Genomic DNA, 26,511 nt, shown 5'->3' with positions numbered 1-26,511 from the left:
ACTCAAAAGCTTATGGAAGTGATTATTGAAAACTAAAAATAAATTAATTGATTTTAAAAAAAGGTTAAAAAAAATAAATATTTTAATCAATGTATTTCAACACAATGGCTTCCTTTGCTTATGCATTTAAAAATGTGATTCTGAGAAGAGGTCCAGAGGCGTGCATTTAGGGTTAGGGTTGGGACTGCCAAAGGGGTCTGCCCACAAAGGTTAAGAACCCCCAATGGAGGAAAAGGGCCTTAAAAAGTAAGGCAGTTGGTGTCCCACCTGGAATCAGAAAGACCTAAGTTCAAATCCAGCCTCTGACACTTACTAGCTGTGTGACCGTGGACAAGTCACTCTTCTGAGGCAAACTTCTGTTTGCCTCAGTTTCCTGAACTGTAAAACGGGGATAATAACAGTGCCTACCTTGCAGGGAGGTTGCAGGAATCAAATGAGATAATACTTGTGAAGACCTTAACTCTGTGCCTGGCACACAGTAGGTCCTTCACAAATGTTCATTCCCTTCCTTTCCCTCTAATGTGGCACAATAATTAAAGCCGATGGCGGCAAGGACCACCATGTTTATGCCACTTTATAAACAGGACCTCTCCCAATACCTCCAGCCCTTAGCACCGTTCTCTCTAATGGCTTTGCACTCACTTCTCTGTCCATGTGTTCTCCCCAGTAGAACACAAGCTCCTGGAGGGCAAGAGCATATTTCATTCAGTGCCCAGTACTGAGCACTGTGCCTGGCACACAGCAGTTGCTTAAGAAATGCTTATCACCGAGTTAGTTGTGCCCTCAGCGCCCGGCACCACGCCTGGTACAGATCAGGAGCTGACCAGATGCCTTCTAGTTGAACTGACATTGGTGAAAGCTTCAGCCAGCTGCTATGGAGAAAGCCGAAGCTCAGGGATCTAGAACTAGACCCTTGCAGGGTCAGGGATCAAGCCCCGTCTCCAGGCTGACCACCCTGGATCTTGGTGGGCCTGAGCTCCCTCCCCCATTGAGTGGGCAGGAAGCCTCTTCTTAGACTTCCCTAGGGAAGGCCACTCTTTCTTCCCATCAGCACCAAGAGGGCTTTTGTGGGTACTCCAACAATAATAACAGCTAGCGTATATAATCACACCTACTATTTGCCAGACACTGTGCTAAACGCTGTATAACTGTTATTTCATTTGAGCCTCACAACAACCCTGCTAGGTAGGTGCCTCTATGAATTTCATTTTACAGATGAGGAAACTGAGACGAACAGCAGTTAAGTGATTTGCCCAAGGTCATACTGCTGGTAAGTGTCTTTGCTGGATCTGAACTCGGGTCTTCTTTATCCAGGCCCCTATCAGCCATTGTGCCACCTCTATGCCCAACAACGAGGTAAACGGAAAGAGCCACCACACACACACACACACACACACACACACACACACACAAATGTTGCAAAGTGATGGAAAACAAGCCTGGTTCAAAAGAAGAGACATGAGAGGACATTCCAGCCCTTTCTTTGCAGAGGCCACAAGAGTCGTACATCACCTGTATTTTCAGACTTTTCTGTACCAATTAGTTATGCTGATTTTCCCCCTGTTCTTTTCTTTTTTTTGTATTTAAAAAAATACTATTTGTTATAAGGAATGGTTTTCTGGGAGGGGGAAGGGAAAGAATGCTAGAGGAAACTATGGTGATGTAAAATAAAAAAGCCCTCAAAACAAAAGGCATCAATAAAAGCTTATTAAAAAAAAAAAGGCCTGGACATTCTATTTCAAGAAACTATTAATGAAAACCAAAGGGTAATGGAAAGACAGAAAGAATTGACCAATCCCCATCTGAAAGGATCCTCCAAAAGAAAAGTCCCAGGTCAGCCAAAATCCAGAGTGCAAATTGCCTGAGAGAAGAGTTCAAGTACCAAAGAGCCTCAGTCTTGATCAAAGAAGACACAGCAGCGTCTACAATCTGAGATGGTCATAGTCTCTAAAGTTGAGGTATTGGCTAACGACCAAGAATGGAGAAAAGAGGAGAAAAGAACAGGAGAAAAGAGGCACCTCTCACAGGACAGAGGACTTACAATCGTTTCTGATGAAAAGACCAGAGATGAGCAGTGACTGGAGGGAGCAGTACGATGATGCTGTGCTAACATTCTAGGAAGGGGAGAGGAAACAGAACCTTAACGTGTTCAAAGGATATGGAAGCAGTTAAGTGTGAAACTGAAGACCTGGGCAGGGGAAACTGACTCTGTTCTGAGGGTAGAAAGAGAAAGGAAGGGAAAGGGAAGAGGACCTAGAAAGCACAGAAAGTAGAAAGGAGAAACTTGTACTTGTCCTAACTGGGCTGGGTGAGGAGACACAAACGTGGAGGAAGGGGAAGAGGGAGTGGGCATCTGATGAACCCTATTCTTTTCTGAAGCAGACAAAGGACAGGTGAACACACACCTTGGTGTAGAAACACATCTAGTTTAACAGGGATACAAGCAGGGAAGGGAATATATAACACCAGGGAGAAGGGGGGTCCCAAGCAAACCTCCTAATCCTGAAGAAGGAAGGCAATTAATAAAAAAAAGCAAAGCAGCCTGAGCATCGAAGGGGCCGCCCGTCAGTGGGGGAGCAGAACACAGGGCACTGAGTGAATGTAATGGGATATGATTCTGCCATGAAACGGACCCTGGACGGCAAGGACCAACGCAAAGCAAAGTGAGCAGGAACAGAGGAGTTCAGAGGAGGACAACAGCCAGCTGAGATAACGGCCTCCCGGTGACGAATGCAGTAGCCGCAACTGGAGGCGCGTCCCCCATCTCCTTAGTGGCTGCTGAGGGACTCACAGGCCATAGAGACACATCCCCGGTCAGACATGGTGGCTGGGAAGCTTTGTCAGGGGAGATGCTGGCACCCACCAGGGCGCTCAGTAGATGAGGCTCAGTGCTTTTTGATGAGGGTCTTTCTTTCTCTCCTTTTCTTCCTTCTCCTCTTTCAATTTTTAATAGGAAGGAGAAGAGGGGGGCTTAGCAAGAGTGACACAAAAAAGGGGAGATTAAAACATGAAATTTCTTTTTAAATGCACAGAACAGAAGGAAGCACAGACAGGAGAGTTTTCAAAAGGAATACATAGAACTTATAGTTTCTTATACAATCTTTTGGATGTTATTCTACTCATATGGAAAAGAAAATTAAAACTCAAAGAGACACAGCAATGGATGAGAGAGTATTCCGGGAGCAAACGTCTCCTGGTGTGGAGAGCAGAGCCCCCAGGCCCTTCGGGCCATGCTCCTCCAGGACCTGTTAACGTGTGGCCAGATGTTCTGATCAGCTGAGGCTCTGGACAGCGGCAGCTTGGCCCGAGTGCACAGGGGTCAGCCAGGCTGAAGAATGTGAAGACAATCTTCTCTGGAGAAGTGCCAGAGAAAGCAGACTGGGTGAAGGAAAAGGGGAACGCCGTAGGCCAGATGCCAACCTGGCCTGGGGACCTGACCCACCCTCATTAAGTAAGTAGTCAGTGGGTCTCGAGCATTCCCAAAAGGGGCACACTTGGTCTGTTCTGGTCACACTGGCCTACTTGTGGTTGCCAGTACATAACATCCATCTCATCTCCCACCTCTTTGTATTTGCACAGGCTGTAGCCAATGCCCAGAATGCCCTCCCTCCTCCCCTTTACCTCGCAGTATCACTTACTAGCTCTTCATCAGAGCACAGCTCAGGCACCAACTTTTAACAAGCCATTTCCTGGGCCTCCAGCTGTTAATGGTCTCTCCCCCGGGAATTATTTAGCAATGATTTGGGGCTGCCTTGTTTGTGTACACACAGACACGACACACAGTGAGATCCTGGCCTCAGAGGCTGCCTCACTTCCGGCCTAGACTAGCCCCGGGCACATTGACAAATAAATGCTGAAAGACAGCATGAGGTGTGCTTGAGACACAGATAGAAGCAAGAGATGAAAGCCTCCAGGTTGGCCTCCACTCAGAGGCGGATCTGACCAGGCTCCCCATCACGTCAGTCTGGCTTTGTAACCTGCCTCTGCTCCCTCTCCAGCCTTCTCACACCTGACCCCCGCTCCCCCTGTCCCCCGGCTTCTTCATCTCATAACCTGGCCTCCCATCCTCCATCTCCCGGCCTCTGGCCTCCATATCCCGACCTCCGGCCTCCATCTCCCGGCCTCCCAGCCTCCATCTCCTGGCCTCCCAGCCTCTATCTCTCGGCCATCCGTCCCCCTTGAACACTGTCCCTCCTCCGCTCAGACCGTTGACCTCCCTGGCTTCCTCCAAGACCCAGCTAAAATCTGACCTTTTGTGAAAAGGCCTTTCCCAGTCCCTCATCTCATGGCCTCTCCTCTGATCATTCCCATGACCCTGACCATAGCTGATTAGTAGTCAGTTCTTTTCATGTTGCCTCCTCCACTAGAGTATAAGCTCCATGAGGGCAGGGCTTGTTTTTTGCCTTTCTGCCAGCATTTGGCAGAGCAGGTGTTTAATTAAGTAGGTTAATTAATATACTGATTGCTGACTGACTGTGGGAGAGCTGAGCCAGGCCTAGGGAAATCCTAGCAAGGCTGCTAGGTGGTACAGTGGGCCTGGAGTCAGGAAGAGCTGAGTTCAAATCCATCCTCAGATGTTTCCTAGTCGTGGGACCCTGGGCAAGTCACTTAACCTGTCTGGCTCAGTTTACCCAACTGTAAAATGGGGATAGTGGCAGCACCTCCCTCCCAGGGCAGTAAGGAAGATTAAACAAGAGAATATTTGGAAAGCAGTGCCTGGCACACAGTAGGCGCTACATAAATGCAAGCTGCTGTTACCCAGGGGCTCCCTTCTAGCACTGCGTTCAGCACCCCTCAGTGCTCGCTCCCTCCTCCCCTGTCCTACTTCCTTCTTCCAAGACTCAGCCCAATCCCACCTTGGGCAGGTGGCCTCCCTGGCTCCCTCCCTGCCCGTGCCCTGTCTACACCTGCTCCGGGCCCGGCTGTCTGCAGGCTGCCTCCCCTACTGGCGTGTGAGCCTGAGTGAAGGCAGCGTCTCGTCTGCCCTGTGTACCGGGTGTGGAGCACGGGCCCGGCTCCCATGTCTAAAGGCTTCGCGTATGCGTGGCGGCTTCCTGACTGCCCGGTCTGCCCCAGCCCCTTCGCTGTTCCTTCTGACACCTCCCGTTGGCTCTGACGAGGCAGGGCCACAGAGCACGCACATGCCAGGCTGGCGTCATGGCCAAAAGGCTCTGGCTGAGCAGGCCCATCAGCTCACGGGCGTCGGGGAGCAGCCACACGGCCTGGTCCTCCCTAACAGGGCTGCGCTGGGCTGCCTTCTGAGTGTCTAAACCAGGCAGGACCGATGGGAAGCTCATGGATCTTAAAAATCCCTGCTGACAGAGGCCCCGAAGCCGCCTTGTTCCATGATTCCAGAGGCCAGAAACCCCTGTGGGTCAGACCCTGTGCTCGTGTGGCCCGCACTCTGTGCCTCTGCAAAACGGGACCAGACGAGACCATCCCTCAGCCTCTGACCCCCCGACCCAAGCGTGCTCTGAAGGCCCCGGAGTTTTAAGGAAAGATCGGGGAGCCATTTCTCCAGGGGCAGGGGGATGGTCCAGGAGGACGGATTCTCCCCCACTCGCTTGGGTCTGGCTTCCCAGACCAGGGTGCAGACATTCTGAGTCTCTTCCCAACACGTCTTTTGGGGCTCGTGACCCTCTTCTCCAGCCACCACCAGGCTCTAGGATCTGGTACCAAGCTTAGGGATGAATCCCTAGCTGAACTCAAATGTGGTGTTACCCTCAATGATGAGACCGCCCTGAGGGACGGATGCCACTCTCTCTCCTGCCTAGGACCCAGCTGCCTTTGCTCCCGTTTGCCTTGGGGGGTATGGGAGTGTAAAGGCTTTTGTCTATGACGATGGGTTACTGAATGGGAAGGAGCTGCACAGAAGCTGCTGCTTGATGACAGAACAGAAGCCCTGGGAAAAGCTCAGTTCCTATTGCCCCTCCAGGAGTATTCAACTGGGGGCTTTGTCTAGGAAGTGACTGTGCCAAGACATTCCTCGGGCAGGATGTGGGCAATTCAGCCATTTCCTGACCTGAGAGAAGGGGGCCAGGGCATTATTTCTGCATCACAAATGGGCAAACTGAGGCTTGGAGGTGATATGACACGCTCAGGATCAGTTAGAGTGGGTTGTGTGCCCTTCCATGGGTGGCAGGCATGGCTCTGCTCATCCCTTCCCAAATCTGGACAGGCCCTGCCCTGAAGACACGTTCTGCTAGGGGAGAAGAGGAGAGGGCAGTTCCTCCTGGAGGCCAGTTCTGGCTCTGGGCACCCCAACCCTGAACCGGGTAGACGGTGCCCACACGCCCTGAGCCTGGCGAGCAGGAGGCCTCCCAGGAAACACGAGGGACAGCCACCATGCTCCTCTTGAGCAACGCATCAGAGCGACTAGAGGCGAGGTGCACAACCACACTGGGACCCTGTCCCTCCTCTGCCAGGCAGGTCCTGATGTTTGGACTTCACACCCAGGTCCTCTCCCCCAGCCCCTCACTCTCACAACCTACTGACACTCACCTAGACACAATCACACACACACACGACACACACACAACACACACAGACATACTGAGACACATACACACACGACACACACACAGACATACTGACACACGCATACTGACACACACACACAATGACACACACACAGACATACTGATACACACGCATACTGACACACACGACACACACAGACATACGGATACACACGCATACTGACACACACAATGACACACACAGACATACTGACACACACGCATACTGACACACACACATACTGACACACACGCATACTGACACACACACACTGACACACAAGCATACTGACACACACACAATGACACACACCCATACTGACACACATACACAATGACACATACACAGACATACTGACACACACACACACACACACACACACACACACACACATACTCACTCTCTCTCACTCTCTCTCTCTGAAAGCCCCCTCCATGGTCCCAGTTGCCTCGCCCCCAGGGATCCCCACTGCCCACTCTGGGCACGCTCCACCATCACCTCACCAGGCCCGGAGGAAGAGGAAGAGGAGGCGGGGCTATCATCACCCCAGAGCCCACAGAACCCTTCATCAGGCTGAGGATTTGCTTAAAGCAAACATGTTGAATTTCCCACGTTAGCAGTATGCCCCCAGCTTAGTGACTAGGGCAGGGACTTAAGGTTCACCAGCATTTCCACATCTAAGACAAAGTCCTACTTGAATCAATACATGGTCACTCCTGACTGCCAGAGTGTGGATGTGGCCGCGTCCTGTGACGGGAGGCCTTTGCCGAGGCTAACTGAGGACCCCTCCCCCTCCTTGAGCCCTGGTGAGGGTATGGAAGCTGGTTGTGCCCACTGGGCCCAGGTTCAAGGCTGGGGGTCCCTACCTCTCTGGGGATGGCTTGTAGCGTGTGTAAGAGGAAGGTCCCCCGGAGCCTGGAGTGGAGAAACTCCCCGAAGGTTGCCGATAAGGCTGGACTCTGTCCACCCCTGCTGGTGAGGCTGGATAGGAATTCTCTGGAAAGCTGACAGGCCTAGGACGAGACAAGGGGAGGTGAGAAGAAGGAGGTGGTGTGGGTAGGGGGAAGCACCTGGGCCTAGGGGTTGGAAGACCTGGGTTTCCAGGCCCTGTTCTGCCTTAGGGAGCTGTCTGACTATAGATAACTGACTGAGCCTATTTGTGTGCATGTGTGTAAGTATGAGTGTGTGAAGTATGAGTGTAGCATAGGTGTGTAAACGTGTGGGGTGACAGACAAGGCACAGGGACAACACCATGCAAAGGTTGCACGAAGGATCACAAAGACGAGATTCTGGCATCGGGCAGCGTCTCCTCTAACATTAGGGCAGGCTGGACAAGCAGAGGACAGCTGGAGCAGTCCAGCAACTCGCCAGCCGGGGACAATTTGCAGCCACGAGGCCTTTTCTGACAAGTCCTAAAGCAAGACTGCAGGTCTCAGAACAAGCGACAACTCCAAACACTAGACCTGTCCCACAATGGGCAGAGTCACGCGTGCGATGGTGAGCTCCCTGTCACTGAAGGGGTCAAGCAAAGGCTGAACGATCATCTGTCAGGGAAGCTGCTGACGGGATTCTGCAGAGGGTAGGAAGGTGGAAGAGACGACCCCAGAGGGCCCTTCAAGCACTCAAGCTCTCAGAAATGGAGGGGACAGCAAATCAGGGGAAATGAGGTGGCTCAGAAAGCAGAAGAGTGGTTTTGGTCACTTTAGGCAGCGTGAGCCCTGGGCTTGCTGGCCACTCTGCTGTCCCAAACACACTGCAGGAGGTGGTCAGAGATACCTTCAGCAGCTCACAGCTAAAAGAAAAACAGGAAGCTGCCCTTGAGATTGGAGGGATCCTTCAGGACCCAGACCTACCCAGGGTGGGCAAGCACATGCTCTGGTCTTTGCCAGTTCTGCCTGGGCCTCAGTGACCACTTACCGTTTGCTGTGCAGTGGCTGGGTTTCCCGGTAAGGGACCCCTGGCGTGGGCTTTGGCGGTCGGCTGAGTGACTGGGCATGGCCCGTGGTCCCAGGTGCAGCCCACTTGGAGGCCTGCAAGGAGTTGTGGGAAGCAGGCCCGCTCCACTGCCAGGAAGAGCTGCTCCGATATGGGGGCCGGGCCGCCGTGCTCTCTGGCTCTGCCTTAGGCTCCGAGGTATTCATGTCACAGGTCTCCGGCCATCCCCTGGAAAGAGAAACCAGAGTTATTTCCTGCCTGGGGAACTGTAGGTGGGCCACACACCGTCACTCACTTTCTTGGAAAATCCTGCCTCGGTTCCCCAAATGTGGCTTAAAAAGGCGAGGCAGGCCCTGAGCCAACTCTCCAAGTTTTGCCTGGCTTAGGCCCAGACCCAGGGGGGGTGGGACCACCTCCAGCCTGAGGCCTGGGCAATCCAGCCCCAGAGCTGCTGCAGGGGTTCTGCTTCCTCCTGCAGCCCGTGGCTGGGTCCTACCACACCCACAGGGGACACGCAGAGCCAGGGAGGTGGAGGCCCCCGATTCTAGTGATCTAAGAAAGGAGGTCATGCAGGCACAGGTGACCTACTTTGAAGGTGGTTAACAACACCGGCAGAACAACTTAAAAGAGACCAAGGGAGGGCCCAAGCTTTGCTGGGAGCCCTCGGTGCCCCGCCACGAGGAGCCTGGCCTGGCAGAATGGGGCAACTGAGGCACCACCGGCCTCCCTGGCTCTGTTCCCTGGGGCATGAGCAGTTTCTGAGGGGAAGGGAATACGCATGTACAGAGTGGGGATGGTGATGATGTGCCAAGCACGGGGCTGAAGGCTTTACAATAATTACCTCATTTGATCCTCACCAGGGAGAGGCTGGTACGATCCCCACAGTGGAGGAAACTGAGTTTAAACAAAGTCAAGTGTTTGGGGCTGGATTTGAACTCAGGTTTTCCCAGTTCCAGGCCTAGCACTACGTAGCTGCCCTAAGGCAGCCAGCCCACCTACTCCAAGGCCCAGCTCCCATCAGTCGGGGGATGCCACTGCCCAGACAACCACTGTTAGTGGGCAGGTGTCCACTGGGGTTCACACCACCCTTCAGGGCCTGGCAACCCCAGGCCCCAGACTTCTCTTCTGATCTCTAATGGCTCTCTCTCTGTTCCCAGGGCAGCTTCAGGACAGGTGTATTCAGGAGACATCCCAAGGAGGGAAAGGTGAAGCCATCTCCTGGGTCCTCTACACTCCCCACCTAAGGCTTTCTCCTCCTCAGCTCTGGAAGCCCCCTCCCCTCTTCTGTGGAGCACTGCGCCCTCCCCCTGTGACCCCTCAGCACATCCCCGGTACCCAGGCCTCACCTGATCCTCCAGGGGGGCTTCTCATCTCCCTGACCACTCTCCCCATCTCTTCCCCAAGTTTCCTCCTACCTTGAGAATGGGGAACCCTGTGGCTTAGGCACTCCGCTCTCCCCTCACTCACGTGGCTATGAGCCTTTCCTGTCAACACGAGATTCCCCAACCTACTGCTGAGACAGCTTTGTGCCTGACAGGCCGGGTTCTGCAGTCTTTTTCAGGGTGACTTTCGCAACATGAAATCAACCCATCACAAGCAGTCTGCCAGGGCCTGGGGCTCCTCTGACAAGTCATCCCAGGGGGGGCCTTCCTGGGTTGAGAGGAGCCTGCCCCATCCACCCTGCCCACCTGCTTGGGGTACTGCCACCAGCTGAATAAACAAACGGATGCCTGCTTGAAGAATCACCCCTGCTATCTCCCCCACACACACCCAAGGGACCAGTAGGGGTGTCAGCGCCTCTGCCGTGGTGGGGCCTGAGTTCAAATCCAGCCTCACGCCAGCTATGTGACCTTGGGCAAGTCACTTAACTGCCCTCAGCCTCAGTTTACCCATCTGTAACAGGAGGCTCATATAATGGCCTCTACCTCACAGAGGATATGAGGATGAAATGAGAGAACATAGATACAGCATTTTGCTTACCCTAAAGGGCAATCCAAATGCTAGACATAATTATCGCTAGCTATTATTACCGCTAAGGGCAGCTAGCTAGGTGATGCCTAGATATAGAAGATCTGAGTTCAAATGCAACCTCAGACACTTACTACCTGTGTGACCCTGGACAAGTCACTTAACCCCTATTTGCCTCAGTTCCTCATCTGTAAAATGGGAACATGCTGGAGAAAAAATGGCAAACCACTCCAACAGCTTTGCCAAGAAAACCCCCCCAAAGGGGTCACAAAGAGTGTTACTGCTGCTGTTACCAATACCATAATTCTTATTATCTGAAGCTGGAGGAGCTAGGTTCAAATCTTGGTTTTGACATTCACTTCTCCTATAACCTTGGGCACATCGCTTCTCCACCTTGGGCCTCAGTTTCTTCACCTGTAAAGTGGGAGGGCTGGTAAGGACGGTCTTTGAGATCTCTTCTGGTTCTAGGTCTGAGGCCCGCGTGACCCTAGGAAGTGCAGGAGGGTGCCCTGACAGAGTCCTTCTTCCTGGGGAGGGAGAATTTGTTCCCAGCTCCTGCTCGCTCCCTCTCCCAGCTGATCGGGCATCTGAGTCCAGGGACAAAAATCAAAGGGAAGCATCAGATATACCAAGAGTCCCGTGTTACCTGCTCAGCAAATGAGGGCCGCTGCATGCCACCCCAGGTCCCGGCAGCCCACTGAGACTCAAAACCCCAAACGTCCCCGCTGCCAGCCCAGCCGAGCGCCCTCCGTGGGAACACGATGCTGGCTTTCTCTAGACAAACGCAGGCGACGGAACCAGAAACCTGCTGGATCAGTTGTCGGGCCAGCCTGGGGCCCGGCTTCCTCTCCACAGGCCTGCCAAGGAGGGCCCGCGAGGCCGGCCTGCCAAGGAGGGCCTGCAAGGCCAGCCTGCCTCTGGGGTCAGGTGTTCCCAGAACCGGGGCTCCCTCAGTGCCTCAGCTGTTCTCTGAGGAGCCATGAGGCCAAGTGGCGAGCCCCGATGCAGGCAGCTCGTCCAAATGCAGCAGTGTGCGCACGTGCACGTGTGTGTGCGCGGGTGTGCACGTGTATGCGTGCTCTACGTGTTTACAACAAGGGCCCAACCACCATGAGCAGTCTTTGGGTTGCATTCTGCCATCAGAGGAGGCGCGGCTTCAGAGGCTGGGGCACGGCCAGACCGGGGTCTGGGGGCAACCTGTGTCCAGGCTCTTCTCTAAGGGACCCGGCAAAGACCAAGGCACCCAGTACAGTCTGGGCATCGAGAGAGAACTCCCAGCAGCTGGCCTCCCAGGGGACTCTACTCTTGTTTCCGAGAGGGATCCAGGTGGTCCACAGAGCAACAGGTCACCTCAGGACGAGAAGTGGGAGTCAGAAGGCGGCTCTCTCCTGGTGATGGACGCCCTGGCATCATCCTTCTGGCCTCTGACAAGAGTCCCGTGGGAAACAAAACTGCCCCTTCAGGCCGTCTGTGACCAGTCTCCTGAGGGGGCTGGTTCCTGCACCCAGCCAGCTGCCCTGACTCTCAAGTACCAGAGGCAAAGGCAAAGGGGATTCCGCCAGATGGACCTAGGCAGGGGACGGGGCCGCTGGGCGAGTCCTGAGATTTCCCCACTGGCCCCGGTCAGGATGGCCCTGGCCTCGCTGGTGGCACCGCTGTAATGGTAATGCTACCAGCTCTCATTTATACAGCCCTAACGGAGACCAGCTTTAGACGACAGCGTGGCAAGCCGCTGCCATCTCCCACATCCGTGGCCGTGCCTGGAGTTGGCTCCCTGTCCACCTCTGCCATGTACAGCCCTCGGCCGCTTTGTTTCAAGCCCAGCTCCAACGCCGCCTCTCCCATGACGTCTTTGCAGAGTCCCAGAGTCACTGGGGATTCTCCACCCCGGCGGTCTGAGAGCTTTTGTGCGTATACACCATATCTCCCCCATACACAGGACGTGAACTTCTGGAGGTCCAGGGACTGGTTCACTTCTTCTGAAACCTGGCCAGTCTTCATTGCTTTCAGCACAATAGTGATTCCAACGATTTGTTGGCTAACAAGCATTTATTAAGCGCCTACTGTGTGCTGAGAGTTGCGCTATGAATGTGGGATGCACAGACAGAACATGGAAAGACTGACGTGGAATGCTACAGAGAGAAAAAAGCACAGGCAAAAGCGTAACTACATAAGGATGAGAACCATGTAAACTGAGTCAACAGAATGTTGGCCAATTAACTGCCCCTGTTGGTCAACACCCCACTGCCCAAATTAAAGGACCAGTGCCTTCCTGCTGCTCACAAACAGGGGAGGTGCTTTTAAAAGGGAACCTGGCTCAGGTGTTTTCATTCAACAGTTCTATTCAGTTTTTAAAAGTAGCCTGCCTCCTTGGGACATGCAACGTCCTGTGCTGAAGGCTGAGAATACAAGGCAAAATGCTGTCAACCAATTTAAAAATCAAACAAAATTTGGCAAACTACAGCTTCCAAGGTCCCTAATCCAGCAGTCAGTAGAGAGACCTCGCTGAACGAGGATATAACATCGGTCACATGTGTGCCTTTGGCGTGATGATCGCTGCTTCCTTTTCTACACACTCACTAAACACCCTTTCAATAGCACATTCGAGAATATTGCCAGGAACCCAAGTCAAATTCAGCAGGGAGTGGTCTGTGGCCTCTGGCTCTCCATTTTGCCTTTGACAAAGAGGATAATATTTGTCTTTCTTTGGTCTTACAGAACCTCAAAGTCCTGACAGAGGCTCTGGAATCATACTAGAGCAGATCCTTCGTTATCTTGGCATATAATTCATCTGGACCTGGTGACAAATTCATTAAAAGCCCATACATGCCTTCTGTTTCACTCCTCATCTTGGGCTTCCGAGTCTTTATCGGCCATTTTTCTGTCTCTTCCAATCCAAAGATTGCCCTACCGATTCTTCCTCTGAATCATCATGCCAGCCTATTCTCAGCTTTCCTCTCCTTCCCCATCCTAAACACCAACACAGTCACTCGCCCCCACAGCTTCCCATTATCCCACACCAGCCACTAGATGAAAGTTCCCCTCATCAGATTCTTCACCTTTTATAGGATGGAATTATCATTCACGCAAGCTAAGAAGTTATGAGTGGTTCTGTTTTAGGCAGAGAACGTATTACGGCAGATGTCTGGAAAAATGAAGCCACTCACCACTCCTCTTTGGAGCCAAGCCTGCCACTGGCTTCTTGGACACCTTCATTTCCTTTCTGTCTGGGTGGTCCGTAGGTGACTCCCATGACAACGTCATCTCTGTTTGGGGCTCTGTGGATCCATACCCAAACGCTCGCCACCATGTCATCCCTCCTTCCTCCCCCTCATCCCTGGATTTTCTCACATAGGAATATTTTCTTGGTGTACATGATGAGTCTGTCCACTTACACCTTTTATTAATCCCACTTTCCTTTAAAATCAGGCAGACCCTTTCAGGAACCAATCACGGGTCCTCTCCTGCTATTCTCAGGGCTACCCATGACATCACATCGGCCTCCTTGAGGGAGGATCTTCCGCTCAATTTGCTCGTTACCCGTTCTTTTGGGCATTTCCTCAAATTTGTGAATTTCTGATTATCTTGGCCCCACACTGTAGACACTTTCTATGGTATGAAACCCAACATAGGTGGTGGTGTCCTTCACTCTCCTTTTTATCAGGTCTAAAAGACTCCAAACAAAAGTACTATCTCCAGCCCTTGTCAGACGCACTCCATCCCTGATCTGAAGCTTGCTGAGTCTCAAGCCATGATCTCAAGTTTCCAACACTATTCTCAGATGCAGCCTTTGCTTCGAGACCCCTCATCTCCCGTTGGCAGCAGCCTCCCATCCCCCAAAGGTCCTCAGTCTCTTGGTGCAGACGTCCTAATCCTTAGCACTGCTCTCCAATTCCTTCTGGCAGTACCACTTATGCCCGCATGAATCACCACAAGTGGGTAGGAGTCATCAGTTCTGACAAGTCCTGGAGATTCTCAGTCACATCTGTGACAGATGGTCTGGGGAGACATCCGTCCTGCCCACTGGTACCATCATCCAGAATCCTTCTTTATGAGTGGGGGGCTCACAAACTGCCACCTCTCTTTCTTCTTCCTTTCGCCCTTAAGGGATGATCCTACCTGTGACACCACCTGTAGGCTTACATCCTCATGTATGGACAGGATGGACAAGCGGCTGCTTCCTCCTCAGAGTCTGGTTCCTGGCTACCTGGGCTCAAGGGTCCTCCTCGTCTTTCCCCTCTGGGTCACCCACCCTCTTTCACCACCAGCCTCCTGCCTCGGGCCAGGGCTTGTCCCTGTCTCTGCTTTGCTGTCAGACTGAGCTTTTCTTCTGTGGTTTTTTTTTTTCCTTCTTTAAGGATAACCCCTTCTCTCTTCCCAACAGCCTGGGTGTCCGAGTGCCCTGACTTTCTCTTCCAGGAGGGAAGTGAGCTCCGCATGGTGCACAGACTCCGATTACTCAGCCGTGACCAAAAGGCCAGCATGTCTGTGCTTTCTGGGATGAGAGTCCTCAGTCCTTGGCCATTCTTGCTGGTAGCACTCGCGGCCCGATCTCGTTTTGTGGAGCGTCAGCCCCGTGTTCAAGTTCTAGGATTCTTCCCCCAGGTTCTCAGCCCAATGTGACAATAGCCTCCCAAAGCCTCGGGGCTGGGTGACCCAGGCCTCCACAGCCCGCCTAGCTCTGTGAAGACCTTCTCCTGCAGGAGGTCTGGGAGCCTGGCAGTGCAAGCTCTGCCTCCACTCGATGGGTCAGGAAATGCGACGTGCACACGGCCACCCTGCTGGTGCCTGAGCCACCATCCGTTGCCTCCTCATCTAACACACACGAGGGCTGGAGAGAGGACAGGCTGCTGAGGAGCTCCCACCAGGAGATTCTCTACCATGCCCAATTCTGGGGGTGCTTAGGGACCACAGACTTACTAGAAGGGACCTTGGGTACCCTCAAATCCAACTACCTCATTTTACAGATGAGGAAACTGAGGCCAAAAGAGGTTAAGGGACTAACCCAGGGTCAGGCAAGTAGTAAGTGTCTATAGTGGGATCTGAATCCAGGTTCTCTCTCCACGACACCTCTCAGAGGACACCTCGAACCTCCTGCAGCTTCCCAACCCAACGTCCCATCATCCCACCAGGGCTCACACATCCTGCTCAGGCCTGGGGCAAGGATACCCTAGGCCAGGAGATGCCTGGGGGTGCCAGAGCAAAAAACCCAGAGCAGGGGGCAGCTGTCGGGCCTTACGCCAGCCCCCAACCTCCCGACCCTGGCCTGGGTCTCCGGCTGCGGCCTCACCTCCGAGGAGTCCCGTCCTCGAAGGGGGGGATGATGACCACTTTCACAGTGACTGAGGTCCGCAGCAGGTCGATCATCTGGTCGTGCGTCAGGGTAACCACGGCCACCTTGCAGATCTCCACCAGCCGGCTGCCCTGCCGGAGTCCCGCCTGCCAGGCGAAGCCGTAGTCCTCCACCTCCGCGACGGTGCCGTCATACTTCACGTGGAAGCCCAGCTGGCCCAGCCCATTCCGCCGCAGGGTCATGTCCACTGTTTCACAGCCACTGGTCATTACCTGGGAGGAATAATTGGGAAAGTGTTTGAACAGGATCCTGCGATGGGGTGTGCATGCATGTGTGTGTGCGTGTGTGTGCACATGTGCGTGCGTGTGCATGCATGTGTGTGCATGCATGCACGTGTGTATTGTGTGCGTGTGCATGTGCAGGTGTGTGTAGACCTGGGGAACTTCTCACTGTCTGGGGGGGTTCCAAAGACACACACAGGACCAGGGTCTCCCTAAACTCCCAGATGGGAGATTCACAGAGGAGCAAGGCTGACTTTGGAGCACTCACACATCCTGAACCTGCAGTTGCTGGTTCATTTCCATGGAAATACAACCACGGCCTCCCCCAGAAACTGGACTGTAATGTCCCCAGAGGCGGGACTCTGGTCTGGGTGGACCACAGAGCTAACCTCACAGCATCTCTGAGTCTTCTGGTAGTAAACTTCAGGGAGCCCCCTCTTTTGAAGGGAATAGCGTCCCTGGCCCTATCAGCCCAGACATCTCAGGCAGGAGGCTTCTGAGAATGTCTTTATGTGGAGACTGAAATGTGTATATTCCAGAGCTCTTCAGAATGAGGGGGCATCTAGCTCGGCCCTGGATGGAGGAGTGGTCCCCCCTGGGGGGGAGCACTACCAAATGCACAGGTGCCTGCTCATATGAGTTCTCCATAGTCCATGTGAATTTTTCCTAGCGTGAGGCTAGCCAGGAACAGAGGACACGTCTCACTTCCCCTGACACATTCCCCAGGCTCTTTACTGGATTTTGGCTTGGGGTGTGGGCAGGATTTCCCAGGATCCCCTGCCTTACACATAACCATGCAGCCCACAGAGTAAGGTTCTGTAAGGGATGATTCAGAACGGTTACTGGCATTTGGACAATAAGCAACATCGTCTGGGCAGGGAGGTCTAGAAGAGGGGACTCCCTCTCCTCAACCTGGGGGTAGGTCAAGAAGGTAGTATTCTTGGGAGAGATGTGTTGGAAGAAATGAACCCCCCACACACCTCCTAAATGCTCACACACACACACCCCCCCCCCACAATGATGTCCCAAAGAAAACTTGCAAAAGGTGAAGATGTTCTGGTAGTGTCCTGGGACACCAGACCAGGATGCAGCTGCCCATGAAACCTGCAAGTGCTCATCTGGGAACAAACTGGAAGGAGCTCTCTATTACTTAGTACTTAAGCAATGACCCAGATGAATAGACGAGCAGCAGACTCAGACATGCTATGGGGTCTGCTGCCAGGGAGAGCACCGGCAGCTGGCTGGGACCAGCCTGAGGGGCCCAAGACGATGTCACAGACAGCCCCTGTGGCAAGGACGTGGCCCTGTGTGAGGCAGTTCTAGAGCTGGCTAGCTTCAGGGCCTCCCCTGAACCCCAGTGGCCCTGTGTCCTAAGGCCCTCAGATCCCTTACCTTGAGTCTCTGGATAATTTCCCTAATGTCCTCAGGGAACCCTTCGGAGGCACGTATGGAGATGTGGTCCCCTCGCCCATAGAAGATCTTGAGTGTGGAGGAATCTGGGGTCCAGCCAATGATGTCCCCACAAAAGCAGTTGAATACCACCTCCTTGGTGCCCAGGTCCAGGAGGACGACGAACTCATTCGAAATCCCCAATATACACTCAATCTCTGCCCCTTGTGCAAAATCCTGGGCAGCCACCCTCCATGCAATGGCCCCCGGGCTGTGCTGCTCGGCGCCCGCCCGAGCTTTTGTCTTCTCCTTCTTCTTGGAGGTGAGAGAGATTAAGTTAAATTTCCCCGTGGAGTCAATGGGAGTGTTGGTCACACAGTTTTCGGCCAGGTCCTTGAGGTATTCCTGCCTTGTCCGAGTGGCCATCGTGTGGAATTTATCAGACTTGTGGGCAGCATGCTCGGCATTTATCACTTTAGCTAACAAGAAGTCTCGGAAGACATCTGATTTGCGGAATGTGACTCCATTTGGGATGGGAGGGCCAAATGGAGGGGCATCTTTGGATCGACTCACAGCCACGCTGTCAGGAAAGAAAGAGAACATTCAGCCTCATTTCACCGGGAAGAGAAATCAACTGCGAATCATTAAAAACAGACACGGAAACTAAGGCAGGGGAGATATTCATCAATTAGAGAATGGCTGCACAAATTAGAGTATTTTAATGTGACAGAACAGTATTGTTTTATAAGAAATGATGAAGAGACTGCTTTGGAGAAACCTGAGAACTGTGTGAACTGATGCAGAATGAAGTTAGCAGAACCCGAACAATTTTTGCGATCAACAGAATGGTAAAGACAAATAACTTTGAACAGAGCCACGACCAACCATGATTCCAGAGGACTGATGAAACATGCTACCCACTTCCTGACCAAAAGCTGATGGACTTGGAGTGTAGATGGAGCCATATTTTTTGGACATGGCCAGCGTAGGAATTTGTTTTCCCTGACTATGTACATCTATTTAAAGGGTGTCATCCTTTTCTTTTTTTTTTAATGGAGGGGAGAAGGAAAAAATAGGTTTCTGTTAATTGACAAAACTTCTCTCTATAAAAAGAAAAGAAGCATGACTCAATTATGGCAATGCAGACAAATGGCTATCTGAAAGATGGCCAACAGCTGCCCTCCATCTCCGGGGGACAGACCAAGAGGAGACGGATGTAGGTCAGACAGGACAAAAAATTTCCGGATGGTAAGTCTCTCCCCAGAGCTGGTGAAATTCTTCTCCAAGGGGTATAAAATTAGGGCAGATCAGCATCTGCTCAGGATAGCTTGGGATACTTCATTTTTGCCCAGCGGCAGAAGGATGAAGGTCCTTCCAAAGGTCTCTTCCAGTCTAATGATTCCGATTCTGTGGCACTCATTCCCATGGTTAAGAATATCATGAGGCAGCAGGTGAGGCAAAGCCCCAGGGATGCTACCTGACTCCTCCTCACTCCAAGCTGGCATGCAGCTACCGCTGGTAATTCAAGCAGCCCCCATCTCTCCTTACCTCTTTGGTCCATCCAGTTGGGCTCATGGAGACTCTTGAGGGACATTTTCAATGAATTCCACAAGCCCCCTTAAGACTGAAGGGATTGTGCAGAGCCAAGACACAGGCCAGGAGGGTTATGTGGGTAACAGTGATAGGAAACAATTCCCTTGCTATTGCTCCTACTGAGACTTCCAGAGCCTGACGTGGGGAGCAAGCAACGTGTGGGGGGGGGGTGTTTGCTGACCACTAACCCTGTGCAGACCTATGTGATGGCGCTGAGGCATGGGGGAGGAGGGGAGAGACCCCCTGGAGGGCAGGCCTCCGTGGTTCCTGCAGATCTGGGGTCTGCTGGAGCAGCCTGGGAGTCCAGGCCAGGCTCACAGCAATGCAATGCAGCAGATGTCTCCATCCACAGCCTCACACGTAAAGTCACCTTGTCACCCCAGGCATTCCTCTCCCCAATTGACACGCCTCCACCCAGGCTCCCTCTATGCACCTCTCCTTCCACCTCCTGATTCTAACTTATATCACGGCTCATTCAGGCTCATCCCCTCCTCAACTGCAAATTCCATGAGGGCAGGCACTGTCTCTACTTCAGTGTCTCATAATAAGTGTTTGCCGAACTGAATTAAAAGCTGTAGCTGAGAGATGCAGTTCCCACTCCAGGCAAATCTTTAAACACGAAGCTAGGAGATGTATGCTAAATCGGCACCAATTAATTACTCTTTTGTGGAAGGCAAAGCAGAGACACTCACATCCCACCCAGGGACATGATCCCTGCTAAGGACTAGCTCTCTCTCTCCTGTCTTCCCCTTACTCTCTCTCTCTCTCTCCTCTCCCCTTTCCTCCCTCTCTCTTTTTCTCATTCTCTCTCTCTCTCTCCCCACCCTCTCTCTTCCTTCCTTCCTTCCTTTCTCTCTCTCTCTCTCCCTTCCTCTCTCTCTGGACTGAACGGGGGCTGGAGACCAGCTTGTTGTACAATCCTGCCCAAAGGTTAACAGGAAACACCATTCCTCCACCTTCCTGTGCCAGCTGCTGCCAAGCCTCAGACATGCTGCTCCAGTCCAACAAGAACAGGCGGTGGGAAGACACAGATGGGCTTACCTGTAACAAACAGCATCAGTGCATGGGTTGTGAACTCGGACAATGATAAAGACGTGCTGGAAATGGGAACGGATATTCTGGGGGGTGAAGGGCAGGGCTCCAGGCTCTTGGAAGATGATGGTCACAATGTCATTTCCTATGTGTCTCTTTCTTAGTAACTAAAAGGAAAACAGAGAAGGAATTAGTCAGGAGACCCACCTGGGACAGACCAGTCCAATACCCATGCCCTCAACGGAAACTCATGGCAGCCATGAGAACCCAGATTCTAATGGTCAGTCAAGCACCGGGAGTGGGCTCTAGGGAAGAGGACAGATCACATCTTTTCTGGATGTCAGGAGAATGGGACCACAAATGGACGATGATTTGGGGCCAAAGGACCTGGCTTTGAGTACAGGTTCTGCCCTGACCACCCATGTGATCTTGGGCAAATGTCAACACCTCCCTTGGGCCACCATTCCCAAAGGCTTGGTTTCTTTGGTCGAGGAAACTGAGGCACTGGGTTAGATGATAGATAACATTTTCCCTTGACCCTAACATTCTGTAAGCCTATACTCAGTCTCTCCCCTAGTGCCACCCTAGACAAAGCAGTTTGCTTAATGAGGATATCCTGAATCATCAAATTCTATGAAGTGCTAAGGATTTTTCTACCCAAGCAAAAATACCATTGAGCTAGATCTGCCAGGCTGCCTGGACGTGCCTCTCTCTCAATGGGGGACCTTGTGTTGGGTTCCTCACGAAACCTGATCGAGATCCTGCACTCCACTATCATGCCAACACCCCCCCAAAAGTAGGTGGCCCTGCCTCCAAGTGATGGAGCCTACTTTTCTCTGTGACAAGCCAACAGCCTCACTCTGTCTGTATATGGGGTTTCATCTCATGCATCCCAGGGGTCCAAATTCTAGATTTCACTGAGCTGTCTCCCATGGTGGACCAGAAGCCCTAGTGTTCAGCACCCACCAAATCAACTCAGTCATAGGTTCCTACTAAAGTGAGACTGTCAGCAGCCACTGAAGCACCAGCTTAGCCAGGCCAGGGGGATGCAAAAGTCTAGCAATGTGTGTGTGGGGGGGAGGGGGGGAGGGGGATGTTTTCACTGGTCTCCTCAAAAATACACAATTAAAACTCAAAATTTTTTTTCAAAAGAATGTTAAAAATTGTTTTCACATGTAATTGGAAAAATTAAATATTTAAAAAAAATTTTTAATCCACAGCCAAGACTTGGATTTCTTTAGAGGAGGGGCTCTTCACTTTTCTATGTCTTGGACCCCTCTGGCAGGCTGGGAAGCCCAGAAAGCACTTCCCAGAGTCATGTTCTAAGTGCATAAAATAAAATACAAGAGACTGCAAAGCTAAGGAATCCTACTGAGATAGTTATCCAAATGTAACAATAAAAACAAAAACAACCCCCCCGAAGAGCACAGCCCCCAGGCTGAGACCCTGCTTTAGAGAGGATCTGTCTTAAGGATGGGCGATGACTTAGAAGAACAGTCGCCATCCAGGGCCCCAGTCTCTTCTCCAGCCCTGGCTGCTGGCAAATGCACACTCTGCAAACCCCAACTGCACAGACTGGGGAGTAGCCAACTGGGATATGCCTCAAATCTGAAGTCAGAGGATCCCAGCCACCAGTGCCTCCAGAGGGACTGGAAGCTAGGCCGCCCCACTCAGCAGGGGTGCCAGAATGAAGGGAGGTCAGGAAAGGCTTCTGGAGAAGGCAGGATGTTAGCGGGGACCTGCAGGAAGCCAGGGAAGGCGGGGGTGGAGATGAGGAGGGAGGGAGCTCCAGGCATGAGGGACAGATAGAGAGAGTGCCTGAGGTCAGGAGGGGGAGGGTCTCGTCCAAGGGATCAGCAAAGAGGCCAAGGTCACTAGCCTGCAGTGCACACCCAGGGGAAGGAGGCATCCAAGAAGACAGAGAGGGTGGGGGTCAGGTCATGGAGAGTGCTGAACGCCAAACTGAGGACTTCAGACTGGATCTTGGAGGTGAGAGGGAGCTGCTGGAGTTTACTGGTGGCTGAGTGCAGGTCCCTCAGCAGCCCAGGTATGAGGTGACAAGGCAGGGTGTGTACTAGGGGAGAGGCAGCTCCCCTAGAGAAGGGGGCGCTGAAGTCCACAGACTGGATACAAGGGGTGGGAGATGGGGAGGAGTTTGGGGAGACTGGGAGGAGGGTGATGCCCCCTCCAATAACAGGGAAAGTAAGAGCAGGGGAGGGTTTGGGGGGAAAGACCCTGAATTACAGCACCAGAGAGCTGGGGGCGGCAAAGGTGGGGAGTCTGTGCCCAAGGTCTGGATTTCTAAGGATAATAATAGTTAATGTTTATATAGTACCTACTATGTGCGAGGTAATAAGCTAAGGGCTTTACAATTATTATCTTATTTTAGCCTTACAACAGCCTTGGGAGATGGGTGTTATTATTAGCCCCATTTGATAGCTGAGGAAGCTGAGGCAGACAGGGGTGAAATGTAGTGACTTGCCCAGGGTCGCACAGCTAGTAAATGTCTGAGGCTGCATCTGACTCCTGGCCCAGTACCCTGGATGATATCCCACACCTTGGTGCCTTTGGCACCTTCTGGGTCGGCCCCAGGACCTTTCCTAGGGTCAAGCCCTTTTCAGGAGAGGTACTATCGCGGCTCATGCATGGCTCATGGCTCTGACAGAGCCAAAAGGGGATGGGGGCACAGGATGAGTCAAGGCCCAAAGCACAGCTGGACCTCATGAGCCCTGTGACGCTAAATGACCACTGAGGTAGCTGACTGTAGGTCAACGGCTCAGTGTCATGTTCACCTATAGCAGACCTAGGAGAGACCTTAGAAATTTAGTCCAAATCCTTTCATTTCTGAGTGGAGCAAAGTGGAAGAGGCAGCAGGCTCTCCAGGACAGGTCTCCCTCGCAGCGCCACACCACGCCATGCCACACCAAGCCACCAGACCTGCTGGACACTAACCTGCTGCCGATTGTTGGGGGTGTAGGGAAGCATGGTGGAGACGTGGAACATGAGCTCATACTCCTGGTAAGTTGTGTACAAAGAATGCGTTCCAGTGGAATCAGCTGAAAGATCAAGAAAAAAGACCCACCTGTCAGACCAATCAATCCCTTAATCACGAGGGGCCAGGCACTGTACAGAGTGCTGAAGACACACAGACAAAAGAGAAGGAACCCCTGCCCTGGTGGAGCTTCCATTCCAGGGCAGCTAAGGATACCCAAAGCAAAGGCCAGGTGACAGAGGTGGGGGCGGAGCAGGGAAGGCATGCTGGTCATCCGGACAGCCCATGCAAAGGCATGGAGAGGGGAGAGGCACTGCTGTGTGTGAAGAACATTAAGGCCAGTCTGGCTGAACCACTGTACATCAAAGGAAAAAGCGTGTTTATGAAGCCTGGAAAGGTAGGCTGGAGTCAGGTGGTGAAGAACAAAGGAAGTGAAAACAGGCCCCTGGTTTAGTCCCCAGACCCGGCACATCCCTGTGGAGCAGCACACACAGTGAATGGGGCATCTGGGGAGGCCTCCTCCTGCTCCCCAGCAAAGCCAGCTCTGGCAGGAGCCCCGGCCACGTCCACCAGCACAGGCTCCTCTAAGAGCCCTACTAGGGAAGGGGCCAACCCGCAGGGATCCACCTGAGTCTCATCAGGCTGGCAGAATCCAGCGGTCGACCTAATCCCCCCAAAACCCGCCAACCCTGGAGCAGAACCAGGGTTAAACCAGGCTGATGCCAGACACCACAAGCCTCTGAGAGCTCCATCTTATTCATCCTCCCCTCCTGGCCCAGGAAAGCATGGTGGGGATTGGGGCTGACGGATGGATGGATGGATGGACTAGAGAAGTGAGGATTCTGGATGGAACAGCCAGGGCTGAATGCCAGGCTCCCTGTCCTTTGGCATATTTCAGTAGCTCAGCCTTTCCAAGGGCACGTCCAGCTAGTCAGTGAAAACTGACCACAAAGCAGGTTGTCCAGTAGTGCCCTCCTCACCTAGACCATCTCAGTGTCCCCTGTGTTGGAGAGTTTTCTGTGGCTGATGGGCAGCCCCTCACCTGCCGGGGCTCCCCAACCAGGCCTCTGTCGAGTCCGGCTTCCAGAGGCGACCCCACTGCTTACTTTTAACATCCAGTTGTGCAGCATAGCGGTTGAAGCCCTTGAGAGAGACCTTGTCCCCAAGCACCGAGAGGAATTCCTCAAAGGCAGGGCCAGCCTCTTCATTGTTGTACATCTCCTCCTCGGAGCTCTGGCCAGCCTTACAGTACAGGATGCCGACCTTGTGTTTCCGACACAGCTGGAAAAAGAAGGACGGGCTTAGGACCGCTCAGGAGGGACCCAGCCGGGGTGACGTGACTGAGGAGGCCAGGGGTCCAACCACAGAGGAGGGGGAAAGAGAACCAGGCTGTGTCCCAATTCTCCTCCCTTCTGGCCCAAGGAGCCAGATATAGCCCTCAGTGGGCCCCACTCCCCAGCCCCACCTCACACAAGACAACCAAACCTCAGACACGAGAACTGGGGAGTTTGGTTGAATTAGACCAGGAACTCCAGGAAGGGCCCACAGATCAAGTTTGGGACCCTCTGGAAAGATGGCCCGAGGCCCAGCCCCACTGGGAGATGATCTTGAGTCCAGGGCTAGAGGCATGAGCATCCCTCGCTATGTGGCTCCTGCTCCCCCAGTCACCATTCCAGGAGATGGCGTGCCACCTCTCCCTGCCCAAGAGCTCCCTCTTTGTCTCCTCCCTCCCTACAAAGAGGGGGACTGCAGGCAATTACATGCTGGGGAGCAGGGGAGGAGCTCGCAAAGGGGCTTCCTAAACCAATCAGCCCCCAAGGTAAAACCACCGAGGGTGGAGTGAGGCCCTTGTCTTCCACCACCTCCTGAAAACGTGCCGTTTCCCAAGGAGGCAGCAGATAAGGGAGTTAGGGGGCAGGGGTGTCAGCAGCCCCTGACCTCTGGCAGCCGTGGCAGCCAGCACACCTCCCCAGACTCACCCCCTGCTCATCGAGCATCAGCAGCTGCTCGGTCACTTTGGGAGTGCTCATGGCCAGCCGCAGGCAGTGGAGGTTGAGCTCGGGAATGACGTACTCCAATGCGTCTTTCAAGGGCAGGCCTCGGCCCGTCCCGTGCTTGGTGGCCGTCGGGGTGGCGTCCTCCAGGATGGAACCCCGAAGAGTGGTGAGCTGCCCAGGGAGATAGGAAAGGGGGTCAAAGCCTCATCCCCAGGAAGGGGACTCAGAGATGGCGGAAGGCAAGGCGCTCTCGAAGGCCCAGCTCACAAAGGCCTCACTGGTCACTAGACCTCACCCTCAGGCCAGGGCTTTCTGAGATGTCTTGTCTGTGTCCTGCAGTGGCACGTAACCATAGTGGTTACTTCTGCAGGGGACTCTGGGGTTGGTGAAGTACCAGTCAGCCGGATATCTCTGGACGCTGGCCTCCAGGCAGCTCTGCCTCCTCAGCTCTGCAGCTCCCACTAATGCTGCTTCTGTGCTGACTCCCAAAGGAGGCCCCTCCTGACCACCCCAGTCACTAGTGCCTCCACCCCTGAAATCACTGGAAAAATGCATGCAGCTCCTGCCCTTACTTAGAACAGGTTTGGGGCTGCCAGGACCATCTGAGCCAGCTTCTCACTTTACAGATGAGGAAACTGAGGCCCTCAGAGAGGGATCTAGATCCCAAGTTACTGTTCTCACCACTGGGTTACTGGGGGATGCAGAATCCCCCATCAATTATCCAGAGCACAAGTGGACAACCAGAAGCCAAATGGGAAAAAAATACTAACAGCTTCTCTGCTCAGCTGAAGGGAGAAAGAGGAAGGGAGAGGAGAGGAGAGGGGGAGGGAGGAGAGGAGAAGGGAGGGGAGGGGAGATGGGGGAAGAGGGAAAAAGTGGGCACGGTCTTAGGGGGACCCTAGGGGCTCGAGGATGGGGCCCTGACACCAGGGCCAGCTCAGGGTCCTCCTCTGCTGGACATGGGAACATGTCATGAAATCCCCATTCCTTGTCCCCCAGCAAAGCTGCAGGGCCTTTCTCTTCCTGGGCTGACCCTCAGAGCTAGCTACTGCTAGCAGACCCCGGACTTCCACAAAAGCCTGGAGGCTGGGGTTTGTAAACAGGCCACATTGGCCTGGGGTGGGGGTTAGAGCTTAGAGCTTGACCCCAAATGGGCACCCTGGTCCATACACTCACCCCAATGACCTAAGCATAGGAAGGACAGCCTCCTAGGCAGGAGGCATCTAACATGCCTAGGAAGCACCACGCAGAACACATTTTCCAGGAGTCTTGTGAAGTCACACATAAAGTCTTCAGACTGAGAAGGAAGGGGGAGGTAGAAATCTACCTACGTCCATCTCCCGAGGTAGAGAGTGGTCATGAGGTTGGAGGAGGGAGACTCAGAAATTCACAGGGATTGAGAGAGGCAAGAAAGGAGATGTCAAGGCCCCCTCTGGCCCAGGCCTCAGAGGGATCTCCGAGGCCAGCCATGGGGGAGGGGGAGGATGATGGGTTTGGGGTTGGGCACAACTC

At 53.3% G+C, this 26,511-nt stretch overlaps 1 protein-coding gene across 6 annotated transcripts in view; it reads right to left on the bottom strand.

Moving 5' to 3' along the window:
• The window catches only part of SIPA1L3 (signal induced proliferation associated 1 like 3), a 169,510-nt gene that overhangs the window by 37,448 nt on the left and 105,551 nt on the right, over positions 1-26,511 (bottom strand). For all 6 annotated transcript variants that reach the window (XM_027855213.1, XM_027855210.1, XM_027855211.1 and 3 more), the window contains exons 5-12: positions 24,982-25,170; positions 24,109-24,283; positions 22,963-23,066; positions 20,020-20,177; positions 17,389-17,965; positions 15,713-15,987; positions 8,437-8,682; positions 7,386-7,532 (exon numbers count right to left, since the gene is read on the bottom strand). In XM_027855213.1, coding sequence (XP_027711014.1) covers positions 7,386-7,532; positions 8,437-8,682; positions 15,713-15,987; positions 17,389-17,965; positions 20,020-20,177; positions 22,963-23,066; positions 24,109-24,283; positions 24,982-25,170 — 1,871 coding nt within the window. The remainder of the gene's footprint in view (positions 1-7,385; positions 7,533-8,436; positions 8,683-15,712; positions 15,988-17,388; positions 17,966-20,019; positions 20,178-22,962; positions 23,067-24,108; positions 24,284-24,981; positions 25,171-26,511) is intronic.

Source organism: Vombatus ursinus, unplaced genomic scaffold, assembly GCF_900497805.2.
Source record: "Vombatus ursinus unplaced genomic scaffold, bare-nosed wombat genome assembly UNPS02010822.1, whole genome shotgun sequence".
In the NCBI taxonomy this organism is placed as follows: domain Eukaryota; kingdom Metazoa; phylum Chordata; class Mammalia; order Diprotodontia; family Vombatidae; genus Vombatus; species Vombatus ursinus.
Note: the sequence above shows the minus strand (reverse complement) of the source record. Positions and strands in the feature narration are given on the sequence as shown.